Source organism: Urocitellus parryii, chromosome 4, assembly GCF_045843805.1.
Source record: "Urocitellus parryii isolate mUroPar1 chromosome 4, mUroPar1.hap1, whole genome shotgun sequence".
In the NCBI taxonomy this organism is placed as follows: Eukaryota; Metazoa; Chordata; class Mammalia; order Rodentia; family Sciuridae; genus Urocitellus; species Urocitellus parryii.
Window position 1 is genome coordinate 12,439,450 of NC_135534.1, and position 14,118 is coordinate 12,453,567.

Sequence of the window (14,118 nt, forward strand, 5' to 3'; positions counted from 1 at the left end):
CCAAGACCCTCAGACAGGACACGTACTGCTAGGTCAATGAGAAAGCAGACTTTACTGTTCTTAGTCTGGAGGTTTTTGGAGGATGGGGAAGGAGAGAGGACTGGAACCTCTTCCCTCCCCTAGGCTCTGCCCCCAGAGACATGCTCAAGATCCCTCAAAGGCCCAAGAGTCCTGTCCAGGGTGGAATCCCTGTCTTGAGGCCACAGAGTTGGAGTGCTGGCTCCAGCAGAAGTGTCTGACTAGTGACCCGAGAGGCCAGATGGCCATGTCTGATGTGGTTGCTGGTCTTGGAGGGCCTTGGCTGTCCTGAGTTCAGACCTTGGCTGCTGGCCGCTGGGGTGGCTGTTTCTGCAGCAGGGCTAGCGTGTCCCGCTTCTGAATGGAGCGCAGCTGCTTCTTCTTTGCCCGCTTGAGCTTGGCAGGGTTTCGGATCTGGGGGTGGAAGGAGAGTCATCAGTGTGCTGGTAGGAGCTTCCCTGTCCCTGTGGGAGAGGGAAGCCACCCTGCAGGGGTCTGGGATCACAGCAGGAACAGACATGGGCAAGGCACCTCAAAGGCCTCACCTGGCCCAGCCATGTCTGCCTCAGCCAAGTAGCCGGGGGACACTTACCACTTGGACCACCTCAGCCTTCCGCTCGTTCTCCAGGCGTCGCCTCAGGTTCTCAGCCCGGCGCTGTTTCTTCTCCTGGAACACACAGGGGCACACGGGCAAGGGAATTGAGGTTGGGAGCTAAGGTGGCCCAGCAGAGTGAGGGCTGGTCAATTCCCAGTAAGTGGGGGAAGGACTCCCATCTGGGCTCCGTGCTGCTTCTGGTGGTGAGCATGGAACCTGGGGACCAATGGGAGGGCCAGGAGAGCAACATCGTGCCATGGGCCTGGCATCCAGACGCCCACTGTGCTGGAAAGTCTGAACCCCACATTAGAAGGAGGGTGCCTGGACAGACAGCTGAGAAAGGGCTTAGACAGGAGGACTGCCTCCCTCGCTGGAACTTTGCACATGCCTGGAACAGGCTGTTTACCAAACTGATCATCAGCTGTGAGGGAGGTGGATCCCCCATTCCCACCTTCCCAGGGTCTCCCTCTCCCCCGAGGCCTAAGTGCCACAAAATGTGAGGCCTGGGCTCTGTTGGTGTCCCCAGAGGTGGGGCTGGAAGAGCTGAGCTGCCCAGAAGAGGCTCTGAAGGATCTGGCCCAGGTTTGAGTCTTGACTGCTACTGGGGTTGGGACAGTCCAGTTCCAGAGCATGGGTCCTCCCTGGACACTGGAGGAAGACAGCTGTAGTTGCCAAGCCCCAAGTTCACTGCTTACTGCCTGTGTGACCCTGGGTGAGGTGGCCTCAGATAACTGCTAAACAGGTAAATGCCTCAACTCCCCCATATGGAAAGCAGGGCAGCCACAGTACCCTGCTCCTCAAGGTGAGTGGACGAGTGCATGCGCAGATTTTAGACAACACCCTGCTGTGAGGACACTCACAACCTAGATGGGGTCTGTCCTGGAAATTAAGCCATGCCCTTGACTATGCAGAGGGTCCCCTGGAAGGCCCAGGAAGGGACATCAGCTCCCAGGCTGCTGCATGGTCAGGTGCCTCTCTTGGCTTTGTCAGCTTGGGGTAACAGGATGGCCTGGGCCCCTGGGGAGAAAGGAGAAGTGAGACTTGGGCTCCTGCGGTATCGGGGGAGGTATGGGCTGGGGCTGAGGAGAAGGCAGCCGTCTTGCTTAAGAGGGAGCCAGGGCTGCGCAGGAAGTGAGGTAAGACCTCAGCACTTGGAGGTAGCCACACTGTCCCTAGGGCCATGCCACAAGCTGACCTGGGCCAAATCAACAGGTAGGGTGAGTTATCTGACCCTGGATCAGTGCTTCTCCTGTACCCTGAGGTCACCCAATGGGCAGGATCCCCAATAACTCTGGTGTTGGGGGACAGCACTGCTGCCCAGTGCAGCCACCACCTGGCTTTTCTGGATGCTGCCCGTTGAGTGCCCTCTTCATCCCTACTGGGGAGAGGCCTTGGTGATGTGGGTGAAGCTGGGACCTTTTACTGCCTGGAGACTGAAGATGTGAGGTGTGAGCCTCTAATGGACATTCCTGGCTCTGGGATGAGTGACAGGTGTGGGGACTGTCCAAGTGCTGTTGTGTGGAAGTCACTTCTTGAATGACGCAGCAAAACTGGGGACAAGATTTTCCAATGTGTAGGCCTTTCCCTACTGAGCAGGTCCTGGGGAAGGGACCCTGATCACATCTCACTGGATGCTCCTACCACTGGTGAGGGCCTCCTGGGGTTTCTTTCTGGACTCTTGCACCCCACTTTAGAGCCTCCTGACCATCCTTGACCCACAGGCCCAGGCTGAGCTGGATGACTTATTGCACTTCCCCACCCTGAGGGTCGAAAGGGGGGCCCTGGGGCTCAAGGTCTCTGACTGTCGGCCTTGCCTGGCTCCTGCGTGCCTTACAGAGGCATGCATGCTCAGCCCCGGAGCTGCAGCCTTGCCTGGCTGGCCTCTCACCTGGCGGCGCTTCTCCTTCTCCTCCTGCAGGTGCCGGGCAAAGTCCTTGGTCAGTTTCCTTTCCTGTCGCTCCTTCATCTTCCGCTGCCAGGATGTGCGCAGGGGCTTGTCCTGAACCATCTGGGAGAACCTGGAGGGTTAAGCAGGGGCTTGTGGGACGTGGGGGTGACTACTCCTGCCCCACTGCCCTCACTCTGGGCTCTGGGCCTTCTTTTGCCGGGGGAGAACACCTGCAGTGATGGGCGCTTACTCCCTGATCGAGTTAAGCAGGGGGTGGCCGTCCTGCTTCCCAAGGTGAGGCTGGGCAGGTGCCTCTCCCCCTGGCTGGGACGCATGAAGGGAGTGGGCATTAGGGGATTTCAAGGAAGTCAGGACCTTCTGAACAGTGGCGATGTTTTTAGAGTCATAGGAGAAATGAACACTCTCCAAGGAGGCATCCTGTGGGAGCTCATGGGCTTTAAAACATTCTAGGGAAAACAGTGAGAGAAAACTGCCCAAGACAAAGGTCCTGAGGCCAATGAAACGCTGAGAAGTGTCAAAACTGGCCACGGGAACACGGGCTCATGACCCTATGCTCTCTCCAGGTCTGTGTGCTCAAAAATCTCCATCATAAAAAGCAAAACAAAGCGAGCCTCCCAGCTCAGTCCTCCTCCTGACACTATTCACTGTCCCTCGGGCTGACTGGCACTTTTCCTTTTATCCCCAAGGCTCCTCTGCAGAGCCTCACAGTGGCCTTCCTGCTCCTTGACCAAAGTCTTCTGAAACAGTTCCCGTTTCCCCACGTCCACTGTAGTGTGCCCCAAACTGTTCCAGCCTCTGAAGGCCCATGTACATGCTGGGCATAGTCCACTCCTGTCCACGGGAAGGGTCAATACAGTTCTTCTGGACCATTCTCTCCCCTTCCACAGAGTCGGGCACATGTATCCCAGAACTCGACTCCAGGCCCCTCCATGCAGAGCCTTCTCACTGCAGTGCCAGCCTCTGGCCCCAGCACACCCTCTCCCGCTCCCTCTCCCAGGCCCAGGGCCTGCTGTTCTGTGCGCACTGCCTGGGCTCCTCCCTGGTCTTAAAGCTGGGCTTTCCAAACTCGGGTATGAGAATCCTGAAAGGATAAGGTGGGGGGATCCTGGAGTCACCAGAGCCACAGGACACAGTGGTGTTTGGGGAACTTTCTGGGATGGGGGAAATGCTCCACACCTGTGCCGTCCAGTATGGGAGCCTCCACTCACAGGGCTGCACAGCACCTGCATAGCTTGGGGTTAAGAAAGTAAATGTAGATTTCATTCAACTTTACTTTAAATAGTTATATGTGGCTGATGGCTTGTGGGTTGGGTCAGTCTATTTCAGAGCATGGGTCCTACCTGGACACTGGAGGACAGGCCAGCTGCCAAGCCCCAAGTTCACTGCTTACTGCCTGTGTGACCCTGGGTGAGGTGGCCTCTGAGACTTCATTCTCCCACACGGAGATGAGCATTGTGCCCTGAGCGTGTAATGGAAGTCAGCTGGGGCCACTGACCTCCTTCCCTGCTCTACCTGCTCCTCTTTCCCCTGTGCTGGGCCCACCCACTCCTGCTCAGTAAGCTCACCCTCTCCCAGGGGTGGCCCCAGTGCCAGGACCCCAGTTCCTCAAGCTCGACTTGCTCATCACCCTCTTCCCACTGCAACCAACCTCCTCATCTGGTTCTGTGTGGCCATCAGTGGCCCCTGTCATTCTCCTAGACTTTCTGGGACAGGGAGGTGGGGCAGTACCACCAGCCACTTCTCCAATCCTCCAGCTTCAAAGCCTGTCTGACTGTCCACGACTCATTTAGCCTCAGTTTCCACAGACATAAAACAGGAGTGAAAATGACACCCGCTCCATAGGGCCAAGGTACAGATTAAATGCCATGACAGGATGTCTGTGTTTGAAAGGCTCTTCCCCAGCCAAGCCCCTCGGAAGAGCACACTGTCCTATATAATCAGGGCTTGGTGATTTTTTTTTTTTATCCTAGGTGCAAATAACTGTAACAGATGACAATGGGCGAAGACTTCACTGCTTTTATCAAGTAATGGCTGGTTTACTTGCGTCTGCCTCCCTACTGGAGATGGTGGACAATGGGAAATGTCTGTTAAATGAATATGGGACTTAGGTGATTGCTATAGGGGAGATCCATAAGGACCCCGGGAAAGAAACCATGAAAATGACCTCTGAGGGCCTGGTCTCACCCTCCTGGGATCTCAAGCATTTTTATCACATTCTGACTTTGATCACCTGTTGGTTGACACCTGGAAGGCCCAGGAAGGCCTCTCTCACTGAAGAGAGCTCCTTTCAATTCTGGGCCTCAGGGTTACACCAGGGTAAAGGCAGGGCCCAAACACATAAAGAACCCCATCCCTGCCATGCCGTCCCCCATTTCACCTCTTCTTGGAGCGGTCCTTCCATACTCTCCCGGATTTGGGCTTCCCCTTAGGGATTACAGGAAGCTCCTCCTGCTCCTTCTTCAACTTCTTGGATGCTGGGGCCTGCATTGAAGATCCATTTCGCTTCTTTGCACTGAGGCCGCCTGTCACCTTCTCTCTAGATGAAGGTGGCTTGCTTGGCTCCTGCTGGCTCCCAGGGGAGTCAGGTGCCCTGGGCGTCAGCTCCTGTAATGGTTTTGAGGGTTCCGGACCCAGGGCTTGCTGACCGGGGTAAGGCTCTGGTGACTCTGCGCCTGGCTGCAGCTGATGTGGGGGGGATCCCGGGGGCAGCTCCTCCTTACACTGGGTCACCTCTGAGTCCAGTTCTCCTCGGTCCTGGGGGAAATTCGGTGATTCCTCACTTGGCTTTGGCTGAGGTTGACGGAATTCAGGACTCGAGTCTGGTTGTCTTGGAGGTGACTCCAGGCCTGGCTTTTGCTGATGCTGGGGGGACTCTGGGCCCGGCTCTGGCTGTCTTCGGGGAGACTCTGGGCCCGGCTCCGACTGTCTTTGGGGGGATCCCAGGCCTGGCTCTTGCTGTTGCTGGGGAGATTCTGGGCCCGGCTCCGGCTTTCTTCGGGGGGTCCCCAGGCCTGGCTCTTGCCGATACTGGGGGGACTCTGGGACCGGATCCGGCTGCCTTCGGGGAGACCCCAAGCCTGGCTCTTGCCGATGCTGGGGGGACTCTGGGCCTGGCTCCGGCTGCCTTCGGGGGGACCCCAGGCCTGGTTCTTGCCGATGCTGGGGGGACTCTGGGCCCGGCTCCGGCTGCCTTCGGGGGGACCCCAGGGCTGGCTCTTGCCGATGCTGGGGGGACTCTGGGTCCAACTCTGGCTGTCTTCGCGGGGACTCCAAGTCTGCACACCGCGGCAGGCTGGGTGATCCCGGGCTTGTCTCCCGCTGACGTCGGGGAGACTCCAGGCCGAGTGGCTGCACATTCAGAGTAGACCCGGGCTCCCTCGTTTCTTCTGGGTTCGACTCGATCTCCACAAGGGCCCGTCTCGCCCGCGAAACTGAGGCGAGACTCCCGGGGGCTTCGGGCTTTAGGCCCTCCAGCCTCCGGCTGCGCCTAAGCGGCGTATCCATAGCCCAGCCTGAAAGTTTCCAAACCCGAGTCCACGTGAAGCCTCTGCCGGTGGCGCCTTCCTATGACGTCAGAGACGCCCCGGCCGCGCCGGGCTGGAAGGGCTGTTTCCGGTGAGGCCGTGTGGGTGTGGGGCGGGGAGTCGTCTGCCAGGAAGGGGCGGGGCTTAGCGGGCGCCTGCGCCATGCGCATGGGCTGGGCCGAGACTCGCGAGTTTTTTGAAGGGTTTCGCCTTTACCTTCCTGGCGAACGTCGTTTTCTAGGGGTGAAAGGAGAGTGTGCGGGCAGAGAAGGGAAAGGGGCAGGGGACCATTTCTGGTGGAGAAGAGCATTGGAAAACGGTTCGAGGAGCCGCTAGGCAAGGCTGGATGGAAAAGCCGCCAACTCCGTGCAGTTGGCCGGCGCGCCCGGTCTGTTCCGTGGTGATTCTGCTCAAGCCTAGTGCATCTGAAGTGGCCCTGAGGGTCCCCGGGGCGGGAAGCCTCAGTCACACCGTTGCCGCCTTCTCCCATCCTCTACTTAAGGATGCAGCCAGTGGCCGCCCCTTGCCAGCACTGAAGCCTTTATGAGGGCGCTGGCGGAACCGTAAGAGGCATCACCGTTGTCCCCGGGCACGCCGGTGCCATGGGCATGCTGCACACCCTCCCCGGTCCCCCTTCCTTTCTGGAAGTGTGTGTGTGTGTGAACCTGCCTCCCCTCCCTTCACCTGTGTTCACTTGTAAATGCCGGTTTGTTCACTAAGCTTTGGGGCCTCACCAGTGGGCAGGCCTTGCCTTCTGGACCTCCCAGTTGCCTAGAGAAGACTTTGGGGACAGGGGTTACCTAAGACCCAGGAGAGAAGGCTGGATGGATCCCCAGCCTGCTGCTTAGGAAGAGTGTCTTGGAGTTGGGCCAAGCTCATCCCAGATCTTTCCAGCATTTATCCCAGGGCTCCCCCGACAGTACATTCCAGTGGCTTCTTTGAGAGGCCCGGGAAGTTGTCCAGGGACACTCAGGGGTTAGAGGGGGAAGGCCAGGCAGACAGCCAGGGGGTCTCAGCACCTAGCCCAGCTCCCAGCTGCTGAGTCACCTTGCCAACCCTGGAGCAGGAGTGTGTGTCAGGACACTTCGGGACATCATGGCTGCTGATTTGGGAGGAGCCAGGGATGATGAGGACCCATACAAAGGTTCCTGGAGGATGGAAAAGTGGGTTGAGAGTCTTGACCACCTCTCACCCCCACAACATACCAAATGGTGATTGCAGCATGAGTCCTTCCTAAGGTGATGGCATCTTCCCATCTGCCCATGTTGTCAGAAATGGAGGAACCCTTGGGCTGTAATCATGTGTCCATTCCTGCCTCCCTGGCCCCTCTCTCATCTCTAGGTACCTTGTGTTCCTGAGCCAAGCAGATCCCTGCAGAAAGCTTTGCCTACCTCAGTGTCCCTTCCGCTGCAGAAGTGTTTCAGGGACCTCCTCACCCAGCTCTTCCAGCTCCCCAACCCTCAGGAGTGAGCTCCATTGGGGTCCTTAAAGTTCCTGCCCCTGATTGGAGACTTGGATGGTCCAATACTTAGAGCCATGCCAGGGTGGGTTGCCAGGGTCACTGCTGCTGTCACCTGCTCTAAGCCTGTTCTGTTTTCTGACTCTTGTCCCCAGCTGGAGGGATCACTCACAAATGCTGGCACAAATCCCAGCCAGCCCTGCTTAAAATACTTCGGGGGTAATCTCAAGTTCCCACCAGGATAGTGTGAGAGAAGGAGTTGTGTTTTTGGAGGAGGGCTTCAAGTGTCCCTGAGACACGTGTGAAGGTGAGACAGTCAGCTTCCCCTCCCCACAAAAAAGGACAGATGCTCTCCTGGAACCTTAACCCAGCCTGTCATCCAAAGGGTGTTTTTCCTGCTTTCCAACCCTGAACTCTAGCCTGTTACCCATTAAAAAGCACAACATGTGTTCTTCCCTATCCTCATTCTCTCAGTCACCTCAAAAACTAGTGTGTCCAATGGAATAGTACTCAGCCATAAAGAAGAATAAAATCATGACATTTCCCGGTAAATGGATGGAACTGGAGAATATCATGGTTAGTGAAATAAGCCAATCCCAAAAAATCAAAGGCCAAATATTCTCTCTGATATGCAGATGCTAACACACAATAAGGGGGAAGGGAAGGATGGAAGTTCACTGAATTAGACAAAGGGAAATGAGGGGAAGGGAGGGGGATGAGAATAGGAAAGGCAGAAGAACGAATGAGACATAACTCTCCTGTGTTCACGTATGTACACACGACCAGTGAGCCTCCACGATAGGCATAAGCATGAGCATGGGATTTTAATTAGGATAAGTTTTACTCCATGTGTTTATAATATGTCAAATGTGCTCTACTGACCTGTACATCTAAAAACAACAACCACAAAAAACAGACAGGTGTGACCCTAAAGCCAGGGTGCTTTTGCCTTAATGTGGCCAGTGATAAACTAGCGAGAGAGGGACTGTCATAGGGCTGAAGACAGCTCTGTCGTGGGGCCCGGAAGCTGGCGCTGAATGTCAGTGTTTTCTTTACCCCACCCTGTCCTCTCAGCAGCTGCAGTGACCCCTCCTGTCAGTGAAGATGAAGGTGCAGGATGCAACCTCCCGAGGACAGAGGTGACCTTTGGCTCTCAACGGACTGGCTGATGGCTGCTCCCTGCAGGTGCAGGTGTTCACACAGGAAAAGCCCATGACAATTCCTAACCCCAGCCCACCTCGCCCCTTGCCTTCTCTCTTTCGGGGGCCAAGCTGACCGCTCCATCAGTGGCCTCCATTCTCCTTCAGGTGACCCTGGTGACAGCCTCTCCGGGAGCTCGTCCTCCTGGTTTCATTTCTGTTGCTGGGGGCACGGAGCTTCCGTCAGTGGTGCTCGGTCAACCCCAGCTGTGGGGGCTTGAGCCCAGAGCCCGCTACTCCGCCTGACCTGCTCGACATCACAGCAGGCATGGTTCTGCAGACTCCTGGTCAGAGGAGCCTGGTGTGGCCTTCCTGTTGGGATCCTGTCCCCTTCCTCGCCTTTGTTTCCTGCTGTGCACGTCTCTGAGAGTGGTGTTCTCTGCCACCGCGCAGTGACCCCAAGCAGGGTTGAGCCCCAGTTGCCCATGAAGGTGACCTGGTCATTCATATCCCCTCAGGCTTCCTCCCTGTCTCTCTCTCCCACCCCCTTATGGGTGCCTGGTGGGGTCATTTTCCTGACAGACTGGTTGCGCCCCAGTCCTTGTTTCAGAGTTGGCTCCTGGAGGAGGCAGCCTGCCACACTGAGGCCTGCAGGGCTCAGATACGACAGAGCAGTGTGGCCACGAGGCCTGTGCCTCACTGGGGTCCTGTCCTCACTCGGGCCCCATAGCCACTGGCAATGTCCCAGTTGCCAGAGACATCCCTGCTGAGGAAGTCCTTATACACCTCGGTCCTGGTCCTGCCAGTGGGTGTGGAAGTTAGGGGTTTGGGTTTGCAGGGGGGAGCCCTGAGTTCCAGGCCCGAGCTGCACCTGTCTCTGTGGCCCCTCTTACGTCACAGCCTTCCTGGACCTTCAGTTTCCTGTTCAGTAGGATGGGGTGGTCACCCCTGCCTGCTGGGTCCTACGGAGGACCCATTTACTCCATCATCCAACACTTAGGGAGCTCTGTGCTGGGGCCAGTGCTCCAGGGGACTGAAAGGGCACCCAGGAGAGGCCAGGCACATAGTAAACGCTCAGTTAATGGTGCTGGTGACACACAGGGGCCCTCTCCCTGCCCATCTCTCTGGTCTTGGTGTAGGAACACAGGCCCTTGACTTCCTGGGACTTTCAAAGCCTTTCAACATTGACTGTCCCTGGCTCAGTGGAGGGTCAGTGGCTCAGAGAAGATCACCTGATCCGTATCGTTGGCCCCTCTGTGGGCACTGGTTTCCTTCAGTCAGCAGATCTCACATTACATAAATAAGCCGGTATTGCTGACTCAGCACAGCACAGTGTGTGTGACACCCCGTACCTCCTTGTTCACACACCAGGGTCAGGGGAGCGATGTGGCAAATGAGGCCACGTGAGGGCAGTTGCCAGGCAGCTAAGTGTGGCACTCTGGAGCCATCATCCTGGCTCCCCAGTTGCTGTCTGGCTTTGGACAAGCACCTCACCCTTTCTGTGCCTTGATTTCCTTACCTGGGTCACAGGGACTTATTGTATTTCTGGAGTCAGACAGTTAAAGCATGTATCCTATTTTTTTCCACTTATTTGCTGTGTAACCTTAACCAGCATCCTAGCCTCTCTGTGCCTCCTTCTGTAAAATGGGAGCAATGACATTAGTGCACCTGCCTCACGGGGTGTTTGTGAGGAGTACCCGAGTTTGCATGTGTAGACAGCTTGAAAGCAGGCTGCTTTGTCTTCCGCTCAGAAATCTTTTTAAATATTTAAAGACATGTTTCCTGTAGCTTTTGCAGAATTGTCTTTTATTGGGCTGAACATCTCCTGTTCCTCCAGCTGTCCCTCCCAAGTCAACACAATAAACCTTTGGGGAGAGGCCAGTTCTCCGTGCTTCCAGAAGTGGTGCCCAGGCCTCCCTCAGGCACCAGGGTTGACTGCCCCACAGACAGCTGCTGGCTTGGCACCTTGCTCCTCCCGTCCCTAACTGTGGCCAGGTCTCCATCCTCCTCCTGGAAGCCAGTGCCCTGTGGACATCTGGCTGAAGCAGTGGATGACGGTGTGGCTCCCCCCACTGCTGGGCTGTCCCTCCGGGTCCTGAGCTGTTGGCTTCTGCAGGTGGTTCAGGCGTGTCTGTCCCTACTGAGTTTTGCTCTGAGCTCTCTGGGGGCCCAGCACCCTCCTTTGTTCCTTGCTCCCCTTCCTCTTGCTGATGTGACAACTGCTTCAGAGCACTTCAGGTCAGGCCTCCTGAGAAGGTGCAGCAGGACAGGGGTGACCCTGTCAGCGCTGTCGTGAGAGCTTATCTTGGAGGCCCATCTCCCCTGTGTGTTGTGAACAGCTCGCTCTGAGTTTCAGATCCTTGAGAAGATTGGGGAAGAGACCTCAGCAGAGGACAGGGGGTAGGGGAAGAAGGATGGGAGTGGCCCTGGGGTCCCTAGGGTCCCTGGGGTCCCTGGATGTGAATGCGTCCAGCTGTGCTCATGGGGTGCCCCCGGATGCAGAGCCTTAGCAGAGCTCGCCTGCCTGCTGCTGCTCAGGACCAAGGAGAGCAGAGCTTATCTCCAGATCTTCTCACGGCATCTGCAGATTTTTGCTAAAACAGGAAGGTTTTAGCAAAACCCTCCATGTGGTGGGGTGCCTGTGCGTGAGACAGATCCTCCTCTCTCCTCGGCCCTCACCAGCCCCCTTGCAGGTTCCCCGGCCCTGAGCCATCCAGGGAAGGGAAATGGACCCCTGAGAGGTGAGAGGTGGGTACGCTGTACCCTATCCCACTCTCATCCCGCTAGCAACGCTCCAGCATCGGAAGCACTTGGGGGGGGGTTAAAGCTCCCACCGCAGAAATTAGGATTTAATAGGTTTGGGGTGGGGCCGCTGGGATGGAAGACCTTGGTTGCCAACCTGAGGGACACCTGGGAAATTGGTATAGCCTGCTTCTGAATGGGTCAGTAGAAGGTTTCCAGGGACGATAGCATGTTGGCCAAGGAATGGAGGGGAGAAGCCCCGCCCTGAATGTGGGTGGCATGTCCAAGAGGCAGGACTGAAGGGGAAGCTCTCCAGGCATGCGTGAGCCCCAGTCTGCTCGAGCCGGTGTGGGTTTTGTTGCTACTGTCACCCACAGACATCAGGCTCCTGGACTTGCCCCGGTGACTCTCCAGGGGGCTTCCAGACCTTCAACCTTGGTCTGGGCTGCATCTTTGGTCCCTCTTGTTCTGAGGCCCCCAGTTTCTTGGACTGAGCAGCTACTGATTTCTGTGGTTTTACAGATGGCCATTGGGGACTATCCAGCCTCTAATTTTATACCCATCTAATATATCCCCTCTGATAATTGCATATGCATTCCATTGGTTCCGTTCCTCTAGAGAGTCCTAACACAGCCAAACCTTTCTGATCAGTTTCCGGGTGCTGCTGCTGCTGCTGGTCCACGGACCACACTCTGGGGAGCAGCCACCTGGAAGGGATGGCCAGCCCCTGAGGAACTGTGATTCTTTGCCTTCCACACAGGATGGGGGCTGAGCTCCCTATTATCTTATTGTTTATTTAGTCACCAAGAAATTATGGACTGCTTACCCTAGGACAGGCACTAGAGGGGAGCAGGGAATGGGGCCACCGTGGCCCCCACCTTGATGGAACTCACACCAGCGTGGGGGCTCAGGTATCAAATCTGAAAACTGTCCTTGGGGTCATTTGGGCAGGAATTATTTTCCCTAATGGACAAGTGAGCATCACCGAGAGGTGACATGACCTGGTGAAAGCCACCCAAGTGTGATGGCCGAACTATTGAACTTGAAATGTGGACCCTATTCCCTGGCAGTGAACCACCTCAGCTTCATAGGGTTGGTGTGGGATGGGAGAGCTACAGACCCTGTTTACATGTTGCCAGAAGGTGACATCTGGGCACTTCATCCTTATGCATAAGCGACAGGCAGACACACACACACACACACACACACACTCTCTCTCTCTCTCTCTCTCTCTCTCTCTCTCTCTCTCTCAGTTCCTAAATCATGGACAATTACAGAGTTTCACCATGAGCCACTTCCCCTCTTTCTCCCTGTTTATTTACCCCTTTCCTCTCATTTCCTCTAACATTTGGCTTCTTTAGAGCTCTGGTCCTCCTGCCGTGAGATATCTGCTTCAGCGATGGCCTTCCTCCTGATCAACATGGCGGACTCATCTCCATGGCCACCCCTAGAGATCTTGCTTGGTAATCAAGGAGGAACACACCAAATCATGAGGCCCCTTCTTTGAACCATGGACCAACTTGGTCCCTGGTGTAATAGTGAGGATTTGTCGATCCTATCGTGGGAGAAATCTCTGCTGTCTCCACCTCACATGAACTCAAACCAGCCCCAAATGTGACCTGTTGGTCAGATAAGCCTTCCTCTAAGGCAGTAAGTAGTCTTGCTACTCTTCTTCTCATGGAACCCCCAAAATGCCGAGGCCCCTCAGGAACAGGATGGAGGGGCTTTGTGGAACCCATTGGATCAACAGGGCTCATACTGGATCCCAAATGCACTAGGCCATTGTAGAAACAGACATGATTTCCCTGAAAAGCACCTAAATCTCATGTTTACACACTGAAAAACGTATCATTTATGTAAGTCTTAAGGACTGAGATGATAACCAATATTGATGAGAGAGCTTTTATTGCAGTGGATTTAAAAAAAAAACACCATAAAAAGTACCAATCCCACCAGTACCTTAAATGATCAAGATTCTTGCCAGCATAGCTAGCTAATAAGGAGTCCATTTCCAGGTATTCTCTCATGACCTTGTTTATCAGAGGTGGAGAGGTTTGTCCAGGGACAGTAATGATGAGTGGCACAATTATAGCTTGAAGCAGATTTCTCTGCTTCCAAACTGTGTTGGGTTTCACTCTCATCCCTCTTTCTGTGCATGATCTGAATTGAGAATACGTTCCTTCTCTGGCCCATGCCTAATTTTTCTATTCTACGAAAACAAGCCAGATTATCAAGAGAAACTTTCACAGGGGGCAGGGGCTGATCGGTCAAAGTGACTTGTTGCTGCTCTTTCACTTTCTGCTCAAAATGAAATATCACACAACACTCAGATATTATCACCTGCCGTTTGAGTGTTTTTTAGCACTCTACTTTCAAGATGACTCTGGGTAGATTTAGATACCGACTTTTTGGGGATGAGACATGGGTGATGGAGATCTCATTTTCCAAAGTTGTCCCCATGGCATGTCCATAGTCTCTCCTTCCCTTGAGTGGTGGAGTCTATGTCCCTTCCTTCTCCAACTAGATGGATCTTTGTGATTACCAAGAGGGCGTGGTAGAACTATGGTTATGTGACATCCAAGGTTAGATCGTAAGGATGCCATGAACTTCTGCATGACTTTGGTGAGATGCAGGCTCTTGGAACTCAGCTGCCATGTTGTGAGGAAGTCCAAATCATTCCGCAAGAAGAGACCCATTCTCTGCCCAGTGTGAGTGGACATGTTCCTAGATGA

The 14,118-nt window shown here is 55.2% G+C and overlaps 1 protein-coding gene across 1 annotated transcript; it reads right to left on the reverse strand.

Moving 5' to 3' along the window:
- Positions 1–33: 33 nt before the first annotated feature.
- Ccdc86 (coiled-coil domain containing 86) lies at positions 34–7,605 on the reverse strand. The gene is made up of 5 exons (XM_026407642.2): positions 7,438–7,605; positions 4,900–6,283; positions 2,502–2,631; positions 611–685; positions 34–432 (listed from the first exon to the last, which is right to left on the reverse strand). The coding sequence occupies exons 2-5, from the start codon at positions 6,024–6,026 to the stop codon at positions 313–315; spliced, it is 1,452 nt and encodes a 483-aa protein (XP_026263427.2). The 5' UTR covers positions 6,027–6,283; positions 7,438–7,605; the 3' UTR covers positions 34–312.
- Positions 7,606–14,118: the final 6,513 nt, after the last annotated feature.